Raw genomic sequence first — 28,000 nt, 5'->3', positions numbered from 1 at the left:
ATGAAGCTAAAGGAGTACAGGCAACATCTTTAAAAGCAGCCAAGGGATTTTAGGACCCTCACTTCCTTCTTTAAACATGGCTTAGGCACATAGGATCCCAAGGCCCATTGACTTTTGAATGTAGTCAGGCTATGACTACACTACCCCAGAAGACTGACCTGCTCAGGGTCAATCTTCCAGGGTTCAATTTTGTGCATCTAGTAAGGACATGTGAAATCAACCTCTCAGGGGTCACAGTTGACCCCTGTACTCCTTGCAAGGTGAAAAGAGTAAGGGAGGTTGATCAGAGAAACTCTCCCATAGACCTCCCCCTGTATAGTCAGACAAGTTAGCCAAGTGCAGGTACGTTGATTTTAGCTATGCAATTACCATAGCTAAAACTGCGTACCTGTGGTCAACTTTATTAGTCTGGTGTAGACATAGCCTCAGGAGTCTAAGGGACAGATTATTTAGGCACCAAAAGATGCTGACACGTTCACAGTGGGGTATTCTAAAAGCCTAAGCAGGTTTGGTTCTACCAGCCATTGAAATTACTCATGAAATCAATGAGAGTTGGCACCTAACTTGCTTAAGCCCCTTTGAAAATCCCATTAGGTTTCCAGTGTATGTCTTTAGGCACTTCTGAAAATCTGCCCCTAAGTGCCTAAGTCACTTTTGAAAATGGCATTTAGGCTTCCAAACTGTTTAAATTGTTTTGGAAATCGTAACCCACATCAGTTTACACAAGCTGCAGATCTGGCTGCTTGTATCTGTCTGTGGAGTCCTTTTTATCAAGGTTCTTTAGACAATTGTTTTCAGCACATTTCTGCATTGGGGTGAAACTTCAGGGCTAGTGTAGGGCCAATGTGCCATTTAAGTTCAACTTTACCCTTCAGAATATAACTCCTCTGCCCAGAGGTGAAGGTAACTCTAGGCTCATATTCCCACTGGATTCTACTGCATCCTCTCATGAATGTCATAGTCTGTGGACCCAGTCCTCAACATTCAATTAACGCCCCCCCCCAACAAATCAAGCTTTTATTTAAATTAGACCCTGTTTTTGAAATAAATAATTTCTCAAGTTGTTTCAATATTGATTTCTACAATGTCCTTTGTTGGCAGAAAGAATTAGGAATAAAACTTTTATTTATTTAAATACCTCTGTTTTAATCATGGCTAAATATATTTTAAATCCCCTCTGGGCATATTTACTTTTGATATAAATGCTCCTTTTTAACATGAGCTATGACATTACCACCCCACTTTTTGCTGCTTGGTGACAAAAACAAACGACTCCCTTTTCTTTCTAAAACGCTCCTTTTGTCCAACGTATATGGTCCCAGGACCCCATAAAGAGGGATAAAGAGGCATGTGGCTTACACATGTTATGTCTACACCACCCCAGAAGAGTGACCCACTCTGGGTTGATCTTCTGTGGCTTTATTTCAAGCGTCTGGTAGTGACATGTGAAATTGACCTATCGGGGTTACAGTCGACTTCTATACTCACAAGATACAAGGAATAAGGAAGGTCAACAGGAGCAACACTCATGTCAGCCTTCAGTAGGGATGGCCAAGTAAGCTGAGCGCAGACACATCAATTCTAGCTACGCAATTGCTGGAGCTAGAATTGCATGTCTGCAGTCGACTTACTTTGCCTAGCGTCGACACAGCCATAGCCACCCTAGAGCTTCACCCTGTGGGAATGGCTGAGGCTTCCCCTATGGGATTCTTTTGCAGCCCTTTTGCTGAGTGGCTTTTTCAAAGGGTTCATCTACCCTGCAGCTGGAAGCATAATTCCCAGCATAGAGAGATGTACACTTGGATTGAGCTAGACCTGAAAAGTAGCAGAGTAGCTGTAGCAGTTCAGGAGGTGGGAAGGTCCAGCTAGCCACAGTACAGTCGGTATGCATTCAAGAGGCTAGCCCATACTGCTGTTTACATGACTAAGACTATGCTACTGTTTCTAGGTTACGGGAGCATGTATGTCAATCTGGAAAGCACAACTCCAATTGCTGTGTAGACACACCCAAAGAGTCTGGAGAGAATCTTCCCCTGCCGGCAATGATTTTCGGCAATCTGTCTGGGAAATGCTGATGTGGGTGTTGGCTCTTTTATAAGTAGGCTAAAGATGGCTCACTATGAGCTGCCCATATGGATACAAGGCCAGAAGATGTCCCCAGACATTTGACACTGTGCATCAGGGGCCTGTTCAGCCTCAAATTTACTCTGGTTTTACACTGTTGTAACTCCTCTAAGGGCTGGGTCTTCACTAGATGGTGGAGCAATGCTGCAGCAATCAATGCACTGGCAGTCGATTTATTATGTCTGCTTAGATGTGATAAGTCAACCCCCGAGTGCTCTCACATCAACTCTGCTACTTCGCTAGGAAAAGAGTAGATGGAGTCGATGGGAGAGTAGCCCCTGCTGACTTTACCACATGGAAGACACCCTGGTAAGACTTCAGATATGCTATTCACATAGCTGAAGTTGTGAATCACAGATTGACGGAAGTGGGGAGTAGTGTAGACTAGACCTAACTTCAGGGGTTCCACGACTGATTTCCATCAATGGCAGTGAGATTAGAACCAGGTCCCAGATCTGAAATTCAAGGCGGAGCATAATCTAGAGCAGAGGGAGGCAAAGGAAATTTTAACCCCCTTTGCACTCTCAAAATTCTGGCCTGATTGGGGCCTAACTATGTCCCAGTTGAATTTAGAGCAGCTCATGGGCTGCTCTAATTTTCCAGAGCCACCTATGTGTTGCTGCACAGTCCAGAATACTCCAGCAATGGCACTGTCCTCTCCCAAAGCTCCTCCCGCCCCAACGTGTGCCTTGCCAGAGACATGGAAGGAAGGTAGCTTGGGGCTTCTTGTGAACCCACTGCGGAGACAAGGGACCCTCTCCTTTCTGAAGAAATCCCCTGTGTCTTTTTGTGGCTGGAGCCAAAAAAGGGGCCAGAGCAGGGGACAGAATCAGGGCCCTCACGTGTTGCCAAAGGGAAGCAACCTGCTAGTGCCTTACAATTGTCTTCTTTGAACCTGGAGATGTGGATCAATGTGACTGTACCACCTTTGTTCTTTACTGCATGATCCAGGCTTTGTAGGAAAAGGCCCAAGTACCCTCTTTGCCAGCCTGAATGCGTCTGCTGAACCATGACTGGAAAATTCAGCTGAAAGGAAAGGCTATGCATGACTGGAAAAGATCTTGAGATGGAAAGTTCACTTCGTGTGATTGTTGTCGTTGCACCTAGACTCCTCAACTGCAGTTGGGACTGCATGGTGCCAGGAGCTGTACATATGCAGACTAAGAGAGAGTCCCTGCCCTGAAGAGTTTACAAGCTACCCAGCCACGTGTTGCTTGTGTGTTTAAATGTAGCATGTTCTTTTTCCCCCAGCCCTCCTCTCCACACACCAGCTGAGCCAGGGAAAAAAGCTGCAGCCCTGATCCAGCAGGAGTGTGGGGACTGGAGCTGGGGCCATGGCATTTTTCCCAGTCCTCGGCCCAGTGGCAGTGGTGGGGGGCACGGCCCCCCACTTGCGGCTGGGGCTGTGACATTTTTCTTTGCCCTGGCACAACATACGGAGGCTGCAACCAGGGCCCTGAAAAAGAGCCACGGCGCTGGCACAGAAGCAGTGGGTGCCTGGCCTGGGGGTGGGGCAGTTTTCCTGGCCCCAGCCCAAGTTAGGGTTGGGGGCAGGGCTGGGGTTTGTGGCAATAGTGTCTCACAGGGTTAATTTTGTGTGTGGGGGGGATATGTAGAGTGCAGTGGGCTGTGGTTGAGCATTGCAGAGGGGGGTTGAAGTAGAGGGGCAAGCTGTTCCCTGCACCCGCTGCCCCTGTGGTGAGTCTGTTTGTCGTCTCTCCTGTCAGTGCCCTGCCCTTTCCAGGCTCTGGGAAATCTTAGGAGTTCCGGCATTTCCCACTTTCCAGGCACAACCAAACCCTGACCGTGGTTTAAGTCAGGCTATGAGGAAGCAGCACACCAAATTTGGTGGTCGTAGCTCTTATGGTTTAAGAGGAGTTCTTGAACACAGTAGCACTGCCAGACAGACAGACACACTCTAAAATAAACAGTAGATAACACCAACCCCTAATATAGTCATTTGCACCCGTAGGTCTCAAAGTGCTTTACAGGGGAGGTATAATGCCATAGCCCCTATTTTACAGATGGGGAAACCGAGACATAGAGAAGCAGCTTGCTCAAGGTCACCCCACAGGCCACTGGCAGAGCCAGAAACCAAATCTGTGTCCCTTGAGCCCTGGTGCTCTATTTATTTTGCCTTCTTATTACACTAAGGCTCTGTCTGCTCTACAATGATCTGCAAACAGAAGTTGCTGTCAGAGAAGAACGTCCGCCAAAACTTCTGTTGACAGATAGCGGCTACACGTGAAAGCAGGTCGCTCTATCGATCCGCTCTGTTGACAGAGAGCAGCCGGACTGCCCAGCTGCTCTCTTGACAGAATGGCCAACCGGCAGCACAGCAGACAGGGCTGCCCAGTGACCTGGAAGCCCTGTCTCTCGACAGAGGACCCCCCCGGGGCATCCAGATGGCTTTTTTGTCAAGTGTGTTGAGAAAGGTGTTCGGCCTCCTGGGAAAAGGCAGGAGACTGTTGACAAATGTGCCCAGTTCTGTTGACAGTATGTTGCCTGAATGCATTTTGAGTGTGGACGCTCTGGTAGAGTTCTCTCTAGTGCAGATGTGGGCTGTGTGTGTGACCCATGAAGCAAAAGGCATTTTAACCATCTTACGTTGCTCTGGCGGTGTCAAACTTGTGGCAGCTTTGGATATGAAACATGAGGTCTCCTCCATTGAGATATTCCATTACAAAAAAGAGGTTTTCCTAGAAAAAATAACATGACTAGAATTAGGCACTGAAAAGAGAAATACCAGAAAGAAGGGGCAGAAGGAGGGGAAGGACACAAGGATACAATACAAAGTTGGTTTTCTGAAGCAAGCAACTTATTACCAGTATTTCCTTTCCACTGTGCAAGCTGGCTGACAGGAATTCCAGCCCCCGGGGCAGAACAATTAATGGGCCCCCTGTCCTCCTCCTGCAGACAGAGCCACAAGCCCCCTCACCCAGAGAAACCCTGAGAGCCACCCCTCAATCAGAGGACTCCCCAGTCAGTCATAACCCTCACCTGCCTGGAGGTGCCCCTCCTCTGCCTCTCTGCCCACCGCCTTAACCCTGCCCAGCTCTGCCCCCAGCAGGCCTATGCCCAGCTCAGTCCCTTCCCCCAGTCCCCCCAGCAACTGTCTGCCCGGTTCTGCCCCACAGAGGTCTTGTGCCCAGCTCAACCCCTTCCTCTCTCTTCTCCCCTCCAGCCACTCTCTGCCTACCTCAGCCCCCGCCCCTCTCTGCCCCCCAGCAACCCTCAGCCCTGCTCTGCTCCCCAGAGGTCCTGTGCCCTGCCTGGCCCTTTCCTCTCTCCTCTGCCCCACAGCTATCCTCTGCCCACCTCTGCCCCCCCCATTGGTCCTGTGCTCAGTTTTGCCTCTACTCCTCTCTGTCCCTGCCAGAAACCCCTTGCTCAGCCCTTCTCCTTCCCCTCTCTTCCCCCCAGCAGCCCCCTTCCCAGTTCTCCCCAGCAGCTCGTAGCCCACCATTGCCCCCCAGTGGTCCTGTGCCCCATGCTCAGCTCCTTTCTCCCATCGGTCTCTGCCCACCTCTGCCCCACCCCTCCACTCTTTGTCCTGCTCAGCCCTGGTCCTCCACCCCATCCTCGGCCCTCGCTCTCTGCAGTCTCATGCCCAGTTCTACCCCAGAACTCGGTCCCTCCTTCTCTTCCCAGCCTGCCCCCCTCCATTCCCAGTCTGGCTCTCCCCTCCCAGATCACTCACACGGTTACAACCTCTGGGCACCCCCTCCGGCCCTGCAACTCCATGGATCCCAGCTCCAGGGCTCCCCGCAGTCCTACCAGCAGAACTATTTAAAAGGGCCTGGCCATGGCTCCAGCAGCGACAGAGGCAGCCCCAGGCCCCCTTAACTCCCCCAGGCCCTGATGTAATTACACACTTTGGCACCCACTTTGTGCTCCTTGAGACCCCGCCTAACTCCCACTGCTTTGATTTGTATAATCCCTGCTCAAAACAGCCAATCCCCAATGCATACACAGGCTGCATCTACACTAGACCGATCCTTTGAAAGAAGTTCTTCTGGAAGAGATCTTCCGAAAACATCTGCTTTCAAAAGGGCGCATCCACACACAAAAAAGCAGATCAAAGAAATCCATCCGCTCTTTCGATAGAGAGCACCTGCACAGCCTCCGCTCTTTGGAAAGAACGGGCCGAGGATCGGCAAATCCGGCACCATGAGGGCTGCTCTTTCGAGAAAAGGGCCCCTGGGGTTTCTACACAGTCTTTCAGAAAAAGGCGCTCTTCCTTGTCTGGGGGAGGAAGTGGGCGGCCGGAAAAGGTGCTGTGTTCTTCCGATTTCGGTTCGAAAGAGTGCATTTTGTGTGTAGACGCGCTGCGGGTTTTTTCAGAAAAGGTCCCTTTCCCCCCGACCAAAAGAACTTGCTAGTGTAGACGCAGGCACAGAGTTTTTCATTGGCAGATCACAAAGTGCATTAGAAAGGAGGGCAGTATCCTTATCTCCCTCTCAATAATGGGGAAACTGAGGCGAGGAGGAGTAACGTGACTTGGCCAAGGCCAGCCAGCAGAGTGACTGAGCTGTGAATAGAGCCCAAAGCTCCAAAGTCTCAGTCCACTACACTGCTGATTAGGCCACACTGCCCGCCATGTGCTCCAATCTTATGGACTTGCCCACGTGAGCGCCCGTGTCCTACTGGTGCCACACCAGAAGGCCCTTAGGCTAGTATCGAGCCCCACCTCCCTCTACGCAACTCTAGAAGACTAGAATTAGCTACTAGGAAAAAGCACGATGCAGGGGGAAGGGTAGCTCAGTGGTCTGGGCATCGGCCTTGTAAACTCAGGGCTTTAAGTTTGATCTTTGAGGAGGATGTTTAGGAGTCTGGGGCAAATAAATTAAAAAAAGAAAAAACCCACAGGGAGGGTGCTTGCTTCTGCCAAGAGGGCAGGGGACTGGACTCAACCTCTGGAGGTCTCTTCCAGCTCTATGAGAGATGTATAAAAGGGGAGCTCTAGAGAGGCTGTTCTCTGTAGTGATGGATGGCAGAACAAGAAGCAGCGGCCTCATGTTAAAGAGGGGTAGGTTGGGTATTAGACAAAACTGCCCCAAGGAGGGTGGTGAAGCACTGGAATGTGTTACCAAGAGAGATGGTGGACTCTCCATCCCTACAGGCTTTTGAGTTCTGGCTTGACAAAGCCCTGGCTGGGATGATTTACTTGGGGTTGATCCTACTGTAGGCAGGGGGCTGGACTAGATGACCTTCTGAGGTCTCTTCTAGCTCTAGGATTCAATAATTCTATAAGAAGTTGGGAGAAGAGGGGAAGGGGACTGTTTGCATGGAATCAGCAGCAGGGCTGGGCACCAATATCTCAATTTCAGGTCTTTGTGTATGGTCATTTCCTCTGTTTTGACAGAGCTGTTCCATTATGGACGCCCAAAAAAATAAATGTCTGAGCAGCACTGAGACATCTCTGCCTACCCCAAAAGCAATTGATGCAATTATGAACTCAGACCACATTATATCTCCTGCCACCACACAGCATGCCAAAAAAAAAAAAATGAGGGTCTCACATTTATTGGAAGGGGCAAGGTATTCCAAACTAGGCACCTAAAGTTGGTGGGCCTGGCACAGCCTGACCCATGGAGAGGAGCTGTTCAGCTTGGCCCAGGACAACATAGCTGCAAGTAACTCTGCGTCTGCCAGGGTGGTTGCAGAAGTCAAGGATTCCAGGGCTTTCTGGGACCTCTAGGACTTCTGCAGTGGCCAGTGGGGCTGGCCCCAGGCACCACTCGAGTAGCTGCTGGTGTGGCAGGGCCCAGGGATTGTCTATGCAGCAGTCCCAGGAGCAGTGGGAGTAGCTGCAGGTTGGCCGCTTCTGGCAGCTGGTGCCACTAGCCACCCCAGAAGTCCCCCCAGAACAGCAGCTTCCTTTGGAGCTCCTCAGAGCAGCAACCACCTGTCTATAATTAAGTCAGGATACTTACAGTACAAGCCATGGACAGGTCACCGGCATGAAGTCTCATTTATTGCTCATGATCTGCCCGTGACTTTTATTAAAAATATCTGTGACTAAATAGTAGCAGTAGCTATGAGGAACAAGAAGGGATCAAGCAAAGGCGGATTACCAGAGAGAAGTTGCTAAGCATGAGAACTATTGATCTGTAGAAGTTTGATCAGGGAAGTGGTGACAGCCCTGTCACTTGTGCCTGTATGAATCCGAGTAGATGCCATGCTCCAGTGGGAAAAGTCATTTGACGTCATCGTCTGATTCTACCAGGCTCTAAGGCAGATACTCCCAATCTTTTCAGACTACTGTACCTCTGTCTGGGGGCTGGTTTGTCTGGCACCGCCCCCCCATTTCTCCTCACTTAAAAATGAACAAAACACAAAAGCATCACAGAGCATTTCTACAGGTTGAGCCTCTCTAGTCTGGCACCCTCGGGGACCTGACCTGTGGTGAACAAGAGAATTGGCCACACCACAAGAGGTCACTATTGTCTAGCAGCATTACCAACACTTCCACTGCTTACTGGGCTCTTAGAAGACACTGAGTAGTAAATTACAGCTAAATAACAGCACGGAACGGCTGGAAACAAACTTTATGGAACCACAGGAAACTTGGCCACACCCAGGATAAGTGGTTGCCTGGCTAACTAAAATCATGTCAGATTACAGATGTTGCTGGATGGGAGAGTTCCAGATTAGAGAGGTTCAACCAGTACCGCCAAACTGCTGACGTTCTCCTTTTTACCATGTAATCATAAATCAAATGAAATGCCAACATTGCACTGCAGTGTACACAATATATGTTTTAGTTTGTACCGAGTTTGCTCATGCTTTTCATGTTGCCTGGTGTAAAATGAAGCAAAGATCTAGATGAGTTGCTGGATGCTCCCAGAAGAACTCTGTGTATCCCGGGGGGCAAATGTACCCCTGGCTGAGAACTACTGCTCTAAGAGAGAGCTAGTGAGACCAACTCCCACTGTTCTCCAAGAGTTTAGCACTTTTGGAGTGGGACTGTAGCTTGCACGCCTATGTGTGGGCACTCTCCCATATAGTGGTACCTAGCTCACTTCACAGAGAAGAATATGTGTCTTCTATAGCCTAACCTGAGAGCCAGATGGCCTTTAGTTCAAACTGTAGAGACACCCCCATGAAGTTCCAGGCTCCAGTTTGCCTGTGGACAGTTACACATGCAGAACTAGGCTATTAATTACAGACCTTAGAAGCCTGTTCTAAAAATTAATAAAATAATTGCTTAGTTTATGACTTTACACACAGGCTTAAACAAGGGATGGTGCATAAACTATATCATGCCAGGAAGCATGTGCCTCTGAGATATTCTGGTTGTCACAATTTCTCACCTGCTTCTTTCTTGCTCCTACAGGGTAGTAATTGGCTGCCAATCTTTACCAGCAGTAAATTATTCCTCTGGGCAGCTGACACTGCGGAGGGAGTCAGGGCTCCACCCATTCCCTTCTTTTCGTCAAGCTCCAGGGAGCGAGTCGGGGTCAAATTTACTTACTCCTATGTTCCTGGGCTTTGACAGGACTGCAAACTGGATTCTTCCTCCTGTTCTTGGGCATATATTCCAGGTCAGAATGTAGCCTGATGTTTGCAATGTCCTCTGAACATGGAAAACGCTATATACAGTGGGCACCCTTCAAAGCTTCATATTCCCCACCTGTTGGAGTCCATCTCCCAATGGCTTTTCCCGGTCTAAGTATAGGGAAGACTATGAATACCAAAATGCTGAAGCACCCATTTTAAACAGTGCTTGCTGAGCATGCTGTTTGTTCTTATCCAGGAACAGGGAACAGGGCTGTTCAGTACAGTGCAATACGCATCACTAAAGACATGCTCTGCCTTGAGGAACTGACAATTGAAAAGACAAACACACATAAGACACGCTGAAACAGAAAACAGTCTTTAAATTAAATATCACCTCTCCAAGGTACTGCATATGTATTCCCTGTAAGATGAGGGCTTGGGGGGCGGGGGCATCCAGGAGAGATTCTGGTGCTGCTCAGCTGATTTGTAGAGCTTCCGCAGCCACCCACAGCGGGCAGCATGTGATTCTATTGTTGGCGCACCTACACAGGCCTCGGTGCACATAACACAAATTTATTCCACCCATGGATGGAAAAAATATTAGAACATTGTTCAACCTGCTGGAAGGGGGATTCATTACCAATTGATTTCAGTGGGTGGTGAGCTACACGATCAAATCCTTTCAGAAGTAGCATGTACACTTGAGTATACAGTATTCATATCACTTACAACATTATCTAGCTTCTCAGGGTGTGGCAGGCATGCAGTAAAATCAATAGGCTCCTGCTTTCCATACGGTCACCGTGAAAATGAATGGCTGCTGGCAGTGATGATTTTGCCTTTACAAACAGCAAAAATGAAACTGGGTAGCATGTAAATTAATCTTCTGAAGGTATGTTCTGAGTAATCCTGTCATCAGCTGAAAACAGGCCACAGCCTTTTCCATGAGGTCTGTTTATTTTTTAAGCACTGCATACATACGAATATACAGTATCAGAAAGAAGAAGAAATATATTCCCATGGCTTTAACAGTCACACCTACAGGCTGAACCTCTCTAGTTTGGCACCCTCGGGACCTGACTGGTGCTAAACTAGAGAATCTGCTGACCCATGGCAAGTCAATATTGTTTACCAGCATCACCAACACTTCCACTGCTCACTGGGCTCTTAGAGGATATTTAGGGATAAATCAGAGTGAACTAGCATCACAGAACACAGAGCCAGGGCAGGTGGCTGTTAACAAACAGCTCCTGGACTCTGAGAAACTTGACCACACCTATGATAAGTGGTCATCCAGCAAACTAAAATCATGCCAGATTACAGATGTTGGTGGATGCGAGAGTGCCAGACAAGAGTGGTTCAACTGGATTTTGAACCCTTAAGGTGGAAGGCATGCATGCTATATAGACCTGCTATTGGTCTTCTTTTATTATCTCAGCAAATGCATGGCCCTCTAGGGCCAAATCTTCGGTTGGTGTAAATTAACGTAACATGATGTCATTGGAAATAGGTAAATTTACACCAGTGTAAAATCTGGCCCTCCAAAGCCACCTATATGAGTAGGTATAAGCGTTTAGAAAAGCTCATGGGGTGAGCCTTAGTCTCATTGACTTTAGTGGGACTATTTGTGTGACAAGAGGCATATGCAGCAGCCTGCCTTAGTCAATATGTGATTATAGGAAGTACATCCATACATAGACTCACAGAATACTAGAATACAAAGTCCCTATGGAAGAGACCTTGAGATGTCATCAAGTTGAGTCCCCTGCCCCCATGGTTGGACCAAGCACCAGCTAGACCAGCCCTGATACATAATACACTCCAAGGGGTAACTGAGGTAGTCTGTATCGGAGGGGTAGCCGGACCCTTCGTTGCTGGGGTAGTCTGTATCTTCACAAACAACAAGCAGTCCGGTAGCACCTCAAAGACTAACAAATTTATTTATTAGCTCATGAGCTTACATGGGTAAGTGGGTCTGATAGATTTCTACCTAATCTGCTCTCAAAAATCACAACCTCTGTAGGCAATTTACTCTAGTACTTAACCATCCGGACAGTTGGCAAGTTTTTCCTGATATCCAACCTTAACCTCCCTTGCTTCTACTTAAGCCTACTGCTTCTTGTCCTTCTTGTCTTGAGATCAAAGAGAAATATTTTTCTTCCTCTTTCTTATAACACTCTTTTAGGTACTTGAAAGCTAAAATCATGTCCCCTGTTGGTCTTCTCTTTTCCAAACTAAACAAACTCAGTTCTTTCAATCTTCCCTCAGAGGAGCTATTTGCATTGGAGGCTTCTGGGGACAGCCATAGCCTAGCTCAGGGGTCAGCAACCTGCAGCTCCAGAGCCACATGAGACTCTTTAAGGAGTCACATTGCTGACTCGCCTTGTGGCTCCCTGTCCTGCCGCAGCTGAAATATGGAACTAAATTTAATTTGTTTAATGGCTGGTGGGCCAGCAGGAGGATTTGGACATTAAACCAATTAAATTTAGCTCCATTATTTCAGTGTGGCTGGGCAGGGAGCTGCCCATGCTGCAGGTGGGGAAAGTGAGCAGGAGAGCTGAGGGGAGGGACGGCTGTGTCTGTCCCTGCTGGAGTTGTGCAGCTCCCCTGAGAAGGAGGCAGGGGTAGGAGCAGTGGGCGGGGGGGGGGTGTGGACGACGGCTGCAGAGGAGTAGCTGCAGCGTGACTAGGCAGAGAAGCTCGTCTGCTGAGGCATGTTAATCCTGGGGATGGCAGGGGGCAGATTTGGGAGATGAGGTGGGTAAAGCCTGGAAATGGGGGTTAAAGCTTGGGGACAGGGGGCAGATTTGGGGACTGAGGTAGGTAAAGCTTGGAGATAGGGTAACAACTTTCCAACTGCTACAAATCATTAGGGCTACGTCTACACCAGGGGATTTCAAAGTTGCCGGGGTCCTTTCGAAATGAAGCCCTGTCTGAATGAACCACGTGGTGGCAAGCTGCGTCAATTTCAGTGTCATGGCTGCCGGCATTCTAATGAGGTGCTGAATATGTATTTCAGTGCTTCATTAGTAAACTTTGAAATAGCCATTTGCATGGCCATTTCAAAGTTTTGGGCTAGTGTAGACGTAGCCAATGTGTGAGCTGTTCTTAAAAAAGGGGTGACAAAGAGTATGTCTTGACATTATTTATTAAGTACTGTCTCGTATTTACGTGCATTGTGGCTTTTGGAGTATTAATTTTGTAACTGAATTTGAAAAAAAAATTGGCCCTTCTCGCAGCTGGATAGCAGACCCCTGGGCTAGCTGCTAAAGACAAAATAACCCAGGGTTTCATTTTGTTCTTCACGTCAAACAGCCATTGGCTCAGTGCCCGTTGGTGTCCAATGTCTCCCTTACTATTGTCCTCTATCTTTAATTCCCCTTGTGTAATATCAGCTTGCTCTCCAGAGATGGCAGCATTTCCTATAGCTGCAACCAATTCAGTTCAGTCCCCATCTCACACAATGTTTTCAATTCCAGCTGCTTGACTGAAAGCAATAAATGCATCTGAATATGTATGCAAACATACACGTGGAGGTGATGACATAGTGAAGGTCTCCTGGCATAATTGAACACAGATTAGCAAAAGGCAAATTGTACTATTTGAGTCTCACTTAGGACTTCAAAACAGGGTGCTGTGTGGTGGTTAGGAGCAGTAGCTCTTTTAAGAGACTAGCTGACCCTGTTGATGGTTTCTGCACTGGTTGAAAATGTTCCAAAATTCCTTTGGGATGGAAAATTGGGTTTAGGACTAAGCAAAAATTGCCTTTTGCTTAAAAAAAAGGTCCATCTTTTGTTGGAAAATCTAACAATATTCACCTTTTCAGCCTCGTGCTGAAAAGTTTTTGGCCACAAACTTTTTGATTTTTGACAAAAAGACAAAATTTTCTGCAATGAAAAAAAAATTCTGACCAGCTTTTCTTAAAAATCCCAGCCTACAGACCACAAGCTTAACTGCTATAAACAGACCTGATGGTCAGTCCAATTAGGCAATGGAGCTATGTAAATTTACATCAGCAAAGACATCACTCTTTCTCACTTTAATAACATGGCATTGGCTTTCCTCCTTTTCTTGCCTACCTATTGTGGAAAGGGCAGAACTGTGACCCCACCCCCACCCCCCGCCACGTACTCACTTCATCTAAGTATGTCTTTTCGATACAGACTTTATACTTTTGATGTTACATTGCTCCATTGTGAACTTGAACAAGGGGACAAATAGTGCTTTTACAACTTCTTTGAAACTTCTTGAACATGTCTGGCCTAAATTTGATGCAACATGACAGGCAAAGAAAAACCTGACCTCAGCTGGTGGTAGAGCTGAGTAAAAACAGGAATTTCCAACTCTAGAAACAGTCTGATAATTCAATATTTTTGTCCCGAATTCGGGTGAAAAGCTGGATTACTGAAATTTTTCATGGATCAAATTTTTCTAAAAAATGTTGATTTGGAATCGATAAGCATTTCTTTTCATTACTCTTGTTCACAATGAAATACGTTCAACTAGCCCATATTGGAATGTTTTATTGTGGTTTGTTGAACTGACCCAAAATGTTTCATTTAGATTCAACTCAGAATTAAACTCCATTGCCTTACAATGCCACATTGCCCCTTGGAAGTTTCAGATGGGGAGCGCACAGGTCACATTTGATCCAGGATCCTTGGCAGTGCTCCCTCTAAATTATTGAATGCATGGGAGGAAGGAATTTTGTTATGTGCACCAACACATATGCGGATGTGCACCACCAATGGAAACATATAATGCTGACTGTGGGAACTCCGCTAATCAGTTGGATAGCACCTGAATCTCTCCTGGGAGGCCAGCCATGCACTCTGCTCACAGGGAACACTAATCCCTGGCCAAATTACATCTCCCATAATGAATCTGCAATCATGTGTATCCTCTGATGCACCACTCAGTCGGAATCCATGTTACCCACAGTAGAAAGGGGGACAGTCCAAAGTAAAACTGCCCTTAAGCAATGCAGCAAAACATGGAAGCGAAGTTTAATATTGAACAGACTCAAAATGTTCGATAAACTTTAATATTCTGATTCAGACCTCCTCTCCTGCCAAACCAACAAAATTGAAATGTTCCCATGGAAAATTCAGTTATGCTGAAATGACATTCTCTGTATTCACTGTTGCTGTGACAGAGAATACCTCACCAGCTCTAATCCAGATGTTCATAGAGGATGACGTGACTGCTTATACATATTCATGGCCTCATCCTGCATGGTACTGAGCGTTCACCATGAAATCCTGAGCGTATGCCTCACCCACTAATGCTTCGGGAGAACTCTCAGCTCACAACAGAATTGGGTCTTAACACTTTTTTTTTAAATGAAAGATACAGGGTCTGAGTCTCCTTTGACTTACATGCCCTTTCTAATATTCTGTCAGTGAACAGTTTTCAAAGCAACCATCTCCTACATTAACGTGACATGACAAATTTGGCTCAGCCTTTAGATCTTGTACATATGAGCTGTTACACAAGATAAGGTTAACACCATAGAAATGTTTCAATAATGTTTGTTTTTAAACTACAATAAATATGGTTTCTATTTTACTGTTACAGGGACCGTAATATAAATAAGAACCTGGTGGATGAAGTGAAACAAGCTACAAACAAAATGAAATCTACTTTCAAAAATAGAAAGCCTATTTTTATGGTTCAAGATCAGTGAAATGCAAAATGAAAAAAGCAGCATAAATGGTGAAGAGTTAATTCAGAGATAAATTCTGCATCATATTAAATAATTTCAGGATTAATAGCTTGGGAATTAGAAAACTGAAGCCTCCCTTTAAGCCACGTTAAATAAGAGGCTTTTTTAAAATTTTTTTACCATGACATATCATGATCCTGTTGAACTCACTGCCAAAAAAGATTATCATCATCATAAACAAAAGTAAATATCAATCACTTCTGAAAAAGTGCATCTTCCTTTACTCTAAGGAAGCTCAAAACAGGCAGGTGGCTTGATTTCTGAGGGCTCTGAACAACTGAATCTTCTGTGGAAGTCAGTGAGAGCTGTAGATGCTCAGGATCATTAAAATTCAGGCCAAAGGACTATCAATCCTCATGCTTCATACCACACATTCATCATCACTGGCAGGGGTCAGGCAGAAGCTGCCCCCATAATAGATAATACTGTCCAACTAGGTACTTTAGGGAGACAGTTTATTCTTCTGAAGATATGTGGCAGATAATTATGTTGGTGAAGAGCATTAGGCTGAAAGGATTACTGGTCTCTGTCAGTATGTAGATACCTATGCCCCTCTTTCCAGTATTCTTTGCAGATGCAGTCAGTACATAAAAGAGCTCTGAAACTTTGTATTGCCAACAAATCAATATTTCAGAAAGGTTTCTGACTCACGCTCTTCTGTTTGTAGCCACTTATCCAAAGCCATTCCAGTGAAGCCTTCAGAAAGAAATTCCAATAATAACTCCGAGGCATGGTTTCTACACCCCAGTGCATCTGCTGTGAAATACTTACTCTGAGGCTATTATGATCAAAACATGCCTCCATTGAGTGGTGAAAGAACATCTGTGGCTTGTTACAACGCTCTCATTCAGAATGACTTGCATAAACTGAATGATCACTGCTTGACTTGGAAAGGTCAGAAGAGAAAAACATAAGGCAGAAATCAATCACCGTCTATGGGCGATTTGAATTAAAAAGACCTGTGCTAAGTCCTGCAGCGTCAAAAGATAGCACGAAATGAAGAGGCCAAACGGCTTTAAAATGTTGATGTGGGTAAGACCAAAGGAGAAGTTGAATGTACAACAAGAGGTAATATAGCATCATGCTGTAGAAAGGGGAGCCATAAGAGATTGCTCATTTAATCTCCTTGTTTTTTTCAGGATTATTCCCTAGACAGATCTTTGTCTTTCAGAGCATAAGCCAGCTCTGATTCTAGGATCCTAGGACTAGCTTGTTCTGGAAGCAGGTTGCCCCGTAACTACATGCTGTATGGCTTCTTTTCTTTCCAATGAAGCAGCTGCAGCCAGTTACGGTACCATGGACTAGATGTAGCAACGTGCTGTTCCAGAAGTATCTGTGTTCCTGTACATCATTCACACTAGTATCTTGCCCAATCTACCCTTGAATATCTGCCGTTATGATGCCTCAGCCACCTTCCTCCCTGGAAGCATACTGCCCAGGTGTTGTTGTTGAGAATATTTTTTTTCTATTAGGCAGTCTGTTTTCCTTCCTTAGTTTCAGGTCATTTATTTGTTTCTCACCATCAGCTGAAACTGTAAATCATTTCTTCCCCCGGTGCTACAAATATCCCTTTTGTGGATGTATATCATCTATTCTTCATCCTGGTAGGATTAAAATCCATGCCAGGATTCAAAATTCCATGACCCACTGTCACAAGAGTTCACAAACTTTTTTACAGTAGCAGGGGGCTGGACTAGATGACCTCCTGAGGTCCCTTCCAGCCCTATGATTCTACGACTCCATGACTCTGTTTCATCCATACTCTTTAAGCACTTGTTGTTTGGAAGGTGAACTGTATATGCAGTAGAGGTACTATTTATTTCTTATAACACTGACTGCTCTGTCTTGCTGAACATTTGTGAACCTAGCTCTCAGTAACATCTAGTGTCACTAAATCATGGTATACAAATGAGCATGAAAGCTTCCCACGATGAAGCCACATCTTACAGACTTGTCTGAGTGAACAGAGTGGTACCTGGGATGTTTCGCAGGTTGACCCTCTCTAGTCTGGCAAACTCGGGACCTGAGCAGTGCCGAATGAGAGAATTTGTTGGACCACAGGAAGCCAATATTGTCCAGCAGCATCACCAATACTTCCACTTCCAGGCTCTGAGAAGACACTTGGGGTATATTACAGCTAAATAACAACACAAGACACTGAGAGCCAGGACTGGTGGCTGTGAACAAACTTTATGGGACCATGGGATCTTGGCCATACCCATGATAAGTGGCTGTCAGTTAACCAAAATCATGCTGGATTACAGATGTTGCTGGACGAGAGTGCTAGAAGAGAGATTCAATCTGTATTTGTCTTAATGCCAGTTTAAAATGCCGCTGTATAGAGGGGTGGTCCCCAAACTGTTGGGCATGCCCCCATAGGGGAGGAACACAAGGGTGGGGAAGGCAGCAGGCCCTGGGCCAGCCCCCGAAAAGGTGTGAGGAAGCACCACCTAGCCCCATTCTACTCCCAGCTCCTGGCCGATGATCCACTCCAGGCCCCAGCCTTACACCTCATCTGCGGATCTGATCCCGGCCTGGCCCCAGCCTTAGCCCCTCACCGCAGCTCCATTCTTGGTCTCAGATCTGCCACTACCTGTGGCCCCTGCCCTGTCCCCCTTACTCCTGTCTGCACGCCCCCTCTGGGAGCTCGGGTCAGGAACAGAGCTATGATTCCTGGGATGGCAGGAGTAAAGGGAGGTATGACCCCCAAAGTTTGGTGAGCACTGATATAAAGGCAAGGAAACAATCTGGCTATTTTATGCACCTGGTTGGGGGCACATTAAAAAAAAAACATGAATCCTTTTGGCATGAGGCCGATGCTCGATTGAAGTCCCACTTCAGCTCTGTTTGAGACATTAAATGGTGGTATGTCTTGTGCTGTTCCCCCTGCACAGGGCTGAATCTCACCCTTAGTACAAACTGTGCCACCGTAGCTCTCCACAGGGCCAGTCTAAGTGGGGAAAGAAGCATAAATATATAGAAGCCCAGGCCAAAATATGGGATGGATCAGCTGGCCACCCCTACACCCAGCGCAGGCTGCATGAAAGCTGGGGATGAGGTCAAAGGCCCTGAGGCACACACTGAGGCTGGAGATTCCTTCCCTTAGCCCTATTTTGTTTTGGAGAAATTTCCTCAGCACAGGCCCGTCAACGGGGGATAGGAGGACAACACAAAGGAGGCAGCTGCCCCTGGGCCTCTCCTTTCAAAGGGGCCCAGAGCTCCAGCTGCCACCACTGTCAAAACAGCAGCAGTGGTGGCTAGAGCTCTGGGCCCCTTTGAATTGCACATGGCTGGGAGGGAGTGGGGAGGCACAGGGAGCCCACCACTGCAGTCCTGGCACTGCTAATGGGCAAATGCCCTAGGCCTCGCCCCTTCCACAACTGCCTCCCCCTTTGTGGGCACAGAGCCAGGTCTCCCTCCCACCTTGTCCCAGGGCCGACGGCAGCTCGCACTGGTACTGCCTCAGAGCAAGCAGGCCCAGGCTTTGGCCCAGAAAGGACAGTGAAGACAAGTATTTTCAGCTTGTTGAGTGACAAACAGAAAGCAAATATTTACCTTGGTTTGGAACGTACAATACACATGGGTCAGAAAGGGGTGTTCCCATGCTAAGGACAGGACTCTCTTCTCCACCATGGTGCATTCGACGTCATCGTCCATCAAAACCACATCCTTCTTCAGAGCCTTCACAGCAAAAAACTGACCTGTGTTCTTCAGCTCGGCAAGGAAGACCTAGAATGAGAGGGCCACCTCATATCAGGCACACATTCTCACAAATCATGTTCAGACCCAGGGAAAGATGCAAACTGAGAACTGGCTCTACACCAGACAGCTTCGCGTGGAAGGATGATCTGGTGGTTAAGTACCTGACTAGGATGGAGGCCTTGATTCTGCCACAAACCTACGAGGCTTTGGAGAAGTAACTCAGCTGCTCTCATGCCGCTGTTTCCATTTACAAAATGTGGGTTACACTCATAGGGGTGTTGTTCGATAAATCCACTAATGACTATGAGGTCCTTGGCTACAACAGTGATGGGGGCCAGATAAGTTGTGTGAAACCGTTGATGACAGAAACCAGTTGGATGCAAATTTTCATAAATAGTGTTTTCCATTTTCTGGCCAGCCCTGCTAACCACTGCAATACTTTAAAAGGCCTACGCAGGAGCCGTGTGCCCAGTAAGCTGCACACTTCTGCAGCTGCTCAGGGGATATTTAAATGCCAACCAGCTCATTAGCAGAGCACCCACAGCTAAGTTTTCGTGATGCACCTTAGCACATGCCTCAGTGCCCATAAAATTTATTCTGTACATGGAAGGAAAAGATTAGAGGGAACATTGTGGGGGAATATTACTTTGTCAGCAACATATAAAATTGGAATATTTGGGGTCAGGGCTGCAGCTGGTAAAAATCAGTGTAGCTCCACAGATTTCAGCTAGTGTAAATCAGTCAAGCCTCACGGATATCAATGATAGCTTTAAGGACTTGGCTCTCAATACAAGGTTAGAGTTTGGTATCAACAAATAAATTGCCCTTCTGCAATGGCTCTTGCCTGAGTACCTCAAAGCACTTAACAAATACTAATGAACTGCGTCTTGGAGAAATAGGCAAGCTTTATTATACATCTTTTACAAATGGGGAAACAGAGACCCTCAGAAGCAAAATGACTTGCCAGAAGTCACTGAATGAACCACAAGCAGTGTTGGAAGTAGGCTGATTTCTAGGCCCACAGCTAATTATAGACACCCATCTGGCTGATTTTCTGAATGATCGCTGGCAAGTCACTTCCCTCTCTTTGCTTCAGTTTCCCCATCTGTACCATGGAGATACAAGTTAAACCTTTCTGATCCAGAACTCTCTCATCCAGCATCACCCGTAATCCAGCATGATTTTAGTTAGCTGGACAACCACTTATCGTGACTGTGGCCAAGTTTCCCATTGTCCCATAAAGTTTGTTTACAACCACTGTCCTGGCTCTTGGTGTGCTGTGCTGTTATTTAGCTGTAATTTACCCCCCAATGTCTTCTGAGAGCCCAGTAAGCAGTGGGAGTGTTGAACCTCCCCTCATCTGGTAAATTCTCTCCTCCAGCACTGGCCAGGTTCAGAGGGTGCCGTATTAGAGAGGTTCAGCCTGTCCTGACCTCCTTTACAAAGATCACCGAGATCAATATATAAAAAGTGCTGTATGAGAATTAGGTCTTATTGTTACTCCTCTTGGCTAGCTAATCATTCAACAATATTCAGTGAGGCCTCCTCAATACTGTTTATGGAACCAGAGATACATAAAATTGCAGGGGATCTGCAACACTCCTTGAGAGTTTTATTTACTCCTCTGGTTATTTGTACATTTGTACCTTCTCACCACACTATGTATCCCCTCTCCCTTGCCATATGGGGAATACTCAGAAATATAACAACTCCTTCCAAGCACGCCTCCATGCTAAAGAATATTCTATGGCTATGTCTCGACTATGGGGAAATGTCGGCAAAATACACACAAAGTGCGCACCGCATTTGTGTTTCTTCTTCCATAATTTCTGCTGGGAGAGGCTTTCCCGACATTTGGCTTATCCACAGGGGGCCAAAAGTCAGGAAATCTCCCCCCACCGAGACACCTTTTCTTCCTTGTGGAACGAGAAAGACAGGGATGTTGGCAGAATGCTTTCAGTTTCCTGGAAGCGTTCCTGTGTGAGGCTGACCTCTCCCAAGAGACCGAGGTCTGCAGTGTAGACCTCACCTGTAAGAGAAAGGGCTCAAGGGAGAGTAACCAGAGTGGAACTGTAATGACTGGGAGGCAGGAGAGGGGAGGAGACAGAAGGGCCAATGCAGCAGGAATAGGCTTCTACACAGATGGCTCAGTCCCACTGAAACCCATGCATACCTCTGGAGATTAGCAGGGTATGAAGGCTGAAGACCCTGCATCATCTCCAAAGGAAACCAAACCCCATCCCAGTGGAAGAATTTTGGAGAGGAGTCTAAGAGGGAAGCTGGTCGTATCTTCTGCTCCTGGCAAGTTTTCTATAGAAGGACATAGTTTGGCCCTTCTGTACTAAGCTTGCCCAACATTTTGAACTCTACCTGGAAGCTTACTGCAAGCCACTGCCGGTGTAATCCACTAATCAGCATATGTTACACAATTTCTCTGGAAAGACAAGGCCATTGCAATTGCTTTAGCCCACAAAATATGCAAGAATCAGGCCAGACACCAAGGTTCCATCTCCGACGTCTGGGTACAACGTTTTCTATGAAATGGACACTCGTTAGTTGATGCTCAATTGCAAGGAAGAGTTGTTTCCACATTGCCCCTCAGAACTGCCAGATTAGCTCATTATGGTTAACTTTATTATAGAGGGCAAGTCTACAAATTAATAATGATCAGTCACTCCAGGTACAGGGAGATGAATGAAAGCACTAAAAGTAGCAGATTCCTGTTTCAGATCCAAGGCAAAGATCCCCAGCTGGTTTAAACAGATGGAGTTCCATAGACTCAGAGGAGCTATAGAGATTTACACTGGCTGAAGATCTGGGCCCAAATATCTAAGGTACATATCTGAATCCAACTGGAGTAAAGGGCAGAGCATAGGATCACTCACCCAAGAACGGGGAGGGTCACAATCTAGTCCCTGCTTCTTCTTTCCCCTGGAGGGGGAAGTAATTTACTCCAGCCTTTTTTTGGGTGCAGCTTCCTTCCTCCTCTGAACTAGCTCAGATGTGCTGGCTGATAGCAGAGCTGGAGCTTCACCCAGTCCTTTCTCCTGCTCACTGGTTCCCCACTCCCATGTGTAAAAGGGGAAGTAGCAGCCTCACCGCTGCTTCCCCACTTACACGGGCTCAGGTGATGTGGGTAGCTGGGGTGGAGGGGTAAGAGGGCCTTTATATTATATTTCCTGTCCTATGCAGAGCTGGAGCTGGGAGAATTCAGTTTCTGTGCAACACAAGAGTGCGGCACCCTTGGTGATGTTTAAAACTCGTTTATTATGACATATGTTTGGATTGGGTTTCTGCCAAGGGTTGAAAACACGGAGACGTGGCATTGAAAAAGTTCTTTATAGTCTCAGCAGTGCACAACACGGCTTTTCTTCGCACAGTTCAGCCCCATCTCACTTACCTTGCCAAAGCTTCCCTTTCCCAGCATCTTGTGCAAGACAAAATCATCGATCGTTAACCTCAGCTGCTCAGACTGCTGGTCTTTCTCTGGTTCTGATTCTATGAGAGACTCAGTTCTCGTCACATCTTCCACCGGTGTCTCCCAGGAGATTCCCTGTGGTTCTGAAATGAACCCCAGAGCAGAATAAACACCCAGAAACAAAACAATCCCCCCACATCCTAGTTTTACATTTTTCAGAGACAACCAGTTCCAACTGAAATTAATGGCAAGCTGGTGTCCACATTCACTAGGTGGGTTTGAAAACCACTGGCATCTCTTTCTAGCTGTCAGTTCTTAAAGTGGTGTAACTCCAGTGGTTTATGGAGTGACCCAATTTACATGGTTGTAAAGGAGAAGAGAATGATAACCTTTAACTACAATGTTGCTTTCAAAGCTGAAGAACAGGGCTTACTTGACAACCCATCTTGCTGGCTGTCACCCCATGCCATGACATCTTACCCTTGGGCCCCCTTCATGTCCATTGCCAAGGCTGCCATGTGAGACAGGGGAGATACTTTATACTTCTTGTTCCTATCCCAGCAGTTTGGCTCAGGCTGGCTGCCTTTGCTGTCAGTTCCTGGAGTGGAACTTCCAAGAATTTTCTGAGTATTCTATTTACCTAGATTTATAAAAACCTTTATAGGTACCTATTCTTTACTGAACCTGTCCCATAAACTCAAATACCTGATGTCATATAGATGGTTGCTCAGCACACCTTGACAGGTAATTAGCCACTGGGGAAAAGAGGGTCCCTAAGGTAACCTGCTCCCAAATTGTTTAAAGTTTTATAGGTTGACACCAACAGTTTGAACTTACTGCAAGCCACTGCAGATGTAATCCACAGATCAGCATATGTTAAAAATCCTCCTCTGGAGCCATTTTACAAAGGGTGTTAAGTCTGGGTCTACACAGTTACAGAATCTAGAAATATTGGGCTGAATGGGATCTCAAGAGGTCACCCAGTCCAGCTCACTGTGCTGAGTCAGGACCAAATACATCTACATCACCCTTGACTGGTGCCTGTCCAACATGTTCTTAAAAGCCTGACAATGTAACTGTCCACAAGCAGGTTAGGACCTCTGGAGCTAAGTGCAGGAGCCTCTACAGTTTGAGCTAAAAGCCAGCTGGCTCTCAGTTATAGCTGTAGGGGAGATTCATTATTTCTCCATGTAAGTCATCTAGGTGCCATTACATGGGACAGTGAACTGCAGCCAGTACATGTGTGGGTTACTCAATGGTAGGGATTCCATAACTTCTTCCAGTATGTAACTATCCTTAAAGTTAGGAAGTTTTTCCTAATATCAAACCTAAACCTTCCTTGCTGCTAATTAAGTCAGTTCATGCCCTACTCCTAGAGGACATAGAGAAGAATTACTCACTGTCATCTTCCTTGTACGTATTACTCAGGCTGCAGTGATTCATGCTTCTAGTGTGATAGGCCTTCGTGTTGACCAATATGGTAGACATACCAAAGACTCCACAGCATCAGTATAACATACTCCTAAATGGCAACTGTGCTTCAGTAAGTGGACTGCAGGTTTTTGCACAAGCTTCAATTTCCCACGTGCAGCCCTCACGCAGAACAATGTGATCTTGAGGTGATCAGTGAATGGATAATTATAGAAAGGTTGGGAAAGTTATGCCCTTCTTCACCATTCCACCAGGCTCCAAGTGGGGAGCCCAAATTCGAGTCCTTTTTGGGTTTAAACTTTGGTTTACTTTTGCTTTGTTTCCTGACACACACATTTTAAAGCCCACAGCAGTGGTAGTTTCTGTACCACCCATTTGCATTACACCCCTGGGATGCAAGTCAATAGTAGGCCTTATGGCCCAAAGATTGGATATGCTGACAGTGAGATAGGACCGCAATGCTAGTGATTGGAATCTGTGCGCTTGTAACCACTCACAGGCAGACGTGAACCTGGGACCTCTGAAGCTTAGTGCAAGAGCCGCTACTGCCTGAGAGAAAGCCCAGCTGACGCTCAACTAAGGCTGTAGGAGAGACTCATTCATTCACTGTAAAGTGGCTTAGGTGCCACTACATGGAACAGTGATCCACACCCAGGTGTGTGGGTTACACACCGAACTGCTATTAGGCAAATTCTCAGCTCAAAAACTAGAAAAAAAGTGCAAGAAGTTAGTCAACTGGCGAGGGGAACATAATCTTCTTTCTAAGTCCTGGGGCTCCAGCCTAGGCCCCAGACCCCAGCTCTTACCCTCCCCTTGCACCCCACCTTGCCTGCTTAAACTTTCTCTCTGGTGGCACAGAGCCTGCTGTCATGGAGCAGCGCTTCACAGCAGGAAGGAAAAGGCAGGTCTCCTTGTGTGGTCTACTGTTGGCCATTTCCAAACGCAGTTCTTTCTTGTCAAGGTGCACATTAGCGTGTACGCACCCTGGTCTCAATTATCCCATCCCAGTAATACTGAATCGGGTATGCATAGCATATACTGAACTTCTTAAATCGGTGGTGCAACTCAACCATTTTATTAATATCTCCTCGGCTGGTGTAAATCTGAGTTACTCCATTCACTTCAATAGAGCTACAATGATTTACACCAGCTAAGACCCTGGGCCAATGTGTTCTGACTTCTTTGGACTTTTTTATCTTCGCTGCTAGTACTGAAAGGAATATAAACTACTAGAGTTCATAGGGTAAGGTAATTTCCAGACATGGGAGCTAAAAGATTTCATTTAAATCCACCTTTTGATGTTCAGATCAGCTCTTGAGTAAGTAGAGTAGAGATTTTCCATTGATTTTCAATGGAAATGATGGCACGTCTACATGGGGACAGCCGGGAAAATATAATCCAAATTAACTAAAGGGTGAACTTGATGTGCAGTTTGGAAACGAATTAAAGCACACCACATTAAGGTCCCTTTAATTCTGAATGATAATGTCCATGCATGGATTTTATGTTATTTAAATTCACCCACTTTAAAATTGTATTTGGATTCACCTTCTTTGTTATCCTAGTGGAAACAAGCTCACGGGCATCCAATTCCCATTTGTGTTGTTGGAATATTTTCTCCCAAAATGGTCATTTTGAGGGTATATGAGTGCAGATTTTATTAAACATGTGATCTCACCATCCTATTAAGGTAGGCCACACTAACAAACACTGTTCACACCATCAAAGGTTCACAAACGTAAGAACCAATAAAATTCAAGAGAGGGGAGAAAAGAGTAAAGTGAGACAAGCCTGAAAACCCAATTATACCAATTTTTTGGACAAGTTCACACATCAGCAGCAGAGTGTAACTTGCCAACAGCATGGCAGGATACTTAGGGAAGACAAAGGCAACACTGGAACCCTTGCATGAGATTAACCATTCTGTAGTCAGCATTGTTAGTGAAGACTATAACAATATGCCCACAGCTCGAACAGAATAAACAAATAACTATGATAAAGCATTCCCACGATGGAAAATGTTCCCTGCTACTGTGTGGGTGGTGCTTGTGGATCATGTCACCGGAGGACAGAATTGGATGGGTTGGGGCATATGTCTATGGAGAAGTAGAAGGGAACTGCACCAGAGGACTCATTGCCCTTGTGCGGAGTGGCTGGGAATAACTGAGGGCAGGTATGACAGAGAGGGATATGGTTCGGCATGACCCTAGAAGTGATGGATGACACTTTGTACGGACTTCCGAACACATCACCTGGAATGAGTTATTTTGTGGAAACGACACTGTTTGGAGAACCCACTAGAATTGCTGTGGACGAGGCCTAAGACATAAATCATGCGACTGTGGCAGAAGCATGACACCATGTCAGGCCTAGAAGGAAGGAACCTCTTGTAAGCAGAAGCTACATCCACTCAGTGGGGCTGCCCATCTCCCTCTGGCAGCAGCTGGGCCATGGGTCTCTTAGCTCAGGCAGTAGAAGCTCTTATGGATTTCCCAGGTTTAATTCCTGCTGTCAACAAACTAACCAGGGGAACCAGCATTAGCAGTGACAGCCCACACATGGACTCAAGCTGTGAAGCCTCTGAGGCTTGGCAAGTGCTTCCTGCCTCAGGGAAAGATGTACACCACCACCAGAGGGTGAAAGAACTACCTACAGACTCCATGGCTGTGTCTACACGACTGAGTTTTATCAACACAAGGGGCCTTCTGTTGACATAACTCACGGAGTGTCGACAGAGTCTCAACACAATTCTGCATTTGTCTCAACAGTGTTATCCCTTGAAAATGTGAGGAATAACACTTCTGTCAACAGAAATGCAGTGTATACACTTCTGTCAACAGAGAAGGCTTCCAGTTCCCTGGCCAGCCCTATCTGCTGAGCTTCCAGTCGGCCATTCTGTCGACAGAGGGTGTCAACAGATGCTTCTGCTTTAGACGTAGCCCACGTGTCCTATAGATGGGGTGTCTTCTTCCCTGTACCATGAATGGACTAAGTTCATTATTATCATTGTTGCCCTCTAAGAGTTCAAATAACTGGCATCACCAACACACATAACTGGAGGGCTACCTCTTTTCCCCGTTGCAGGGGCTGGTACGGACTGAAGCAGAGTTACTTCCTTCATAGGAACCGGCAGGCCAATTTCCAGTGGCCCTTCTCTGAAGATCTGTTCGGTGTCACGCAAACAGCGAGCCTGGGTCAAAAGCAAAACAAGAGAGATGTTTTGGCTGAAAATGCTTATGAGCACGGGGATCTTACCAGTGTAATCCACACAGGCATGATTGTAGACAGACCAGGAGGTGGCAACTGACAACAGTCATCGATTTAATGCATGAGGAAGGTCATGGTTTTGGAATCTTTGTTTCTTTAAAGCACCACACTGTGGAAGAGTTGGAGTCTCCGTGTGGTTATATGACTACAGAAAATCCTAGAAGTCCCAAAGAAGATCTGGGTCCCATTGTGCTGGCTGCTCTACACTGAAATGGTCAGAGATAGGCTCTGTGCTGAGAAGCGACAATCTAAAGGGACAAGGCAGAGTGGGAGGGGAACCGAGGGTGAAATGATTTGCGCCAGCTCATGTAGTGGGGGAGCAGACAGCCCACCTATGCTGGACAGGGGTTGAGGAGGTGGGAAAGGAGGCAATTGCCCAGAGGCCCAGGCAACTGAAAAGGATCTAGAGGACCCAGTGGTGGTGGTTCGGAGGCCCTTTTAAATTGCTCAGGCTGGCCACAGGGCTGCTAGGCCCATGCAGAGTGGTACCAGTCGTGAGGAACAAGCGGGAGCCCTGGCTGTTCCAGAAGAGTGCCACAGGTGCAGCCCTGTCCAATTGTCAGGTGACCCGCACACACACGGGTGCGGCTTGTGTGTGTTGGAGGCCCATTGCTTGCCCTCTCCTGCTGCCTGGAATCCTGAGTGCCACACCAGCGGCCTCCACCCACTAACCCACACGATTTCAGCCCACGCGCTGTCGTACCTGCTGGGCGCTCTCAATCATCGCCAGTGCTTCGGCCATTAGTTTCTGGTTAACGCCACACAGGTTTGCCACTTTTGTCTGGCACTTGTGGTGGACGTTCATGCCGCAGGCTGCAAGGAAGACGTTT

At 46.7% G+C, this 28,000-nt stretch overlaps 1 protein-coding gene across 3 annotated transcripts in view; it reads right to left on the bottom strand.

Annotated features, from left to right (window-relative positions):
* PRKCQ (protein kinase C theta) overlaps positions 1 to 28,000 on the bottom strand; it is a 103,943-nt gene that overhangs the window by 17,721 nt on the left and 58,222 nt on the right. For all 3 annotated transcript variants that reach the window (XR_012642357.1, XR_012642358.1, XM_074975613.1), the window contains exons 11-15: positions 27,874 to 27,983; positions 26,970 to 27,093; positions 22,455 to 22,615; positions 18,908 to 19,081; positions 4,732 to 4,823 (exon numbers count right to left, since the gene is read on the bottom strand). Coding sequence is in view for 1 of the 3 variants with exons in the window: in XM_074975613.1 (XP_074831714.1) it covers positions 4,732 to 4,823; positions 18,908 to 19,081; positions 22,455 to 22,615; positions 26,970 to 27,093; positions 27,874 to 27,983 (661 nt within the window). In the remaining 2 variants the exon portion in view is untranslated. The remainder of the gene's footprint in view (positions 1 to 4,731; positions 4,824 to 18,907; positions 19,082 to 22,454; positions 22,616 to 26,969; positions 27,094 to 27,873; positions 27,984 to 28,000) is intronic.

The sequence above is a fragment of the Carettochelys insculpta genome, chromosome 1 (assembly GCF_033958435.1).
Source record: "Carettochelys insculpta isolate YL-2023 chromosome 1, ASM3395843v1, whole genome shotgun sequence".
Taxonomy (NCBI): Eukaryota; Metazoa; Chordata; order Testudines; family Carettochelyidae; genus Carettochelys; species Carettochelys insculpta.
This window is presented reverse-complemented; position numbering and strand designations above follow the sequence as displayed.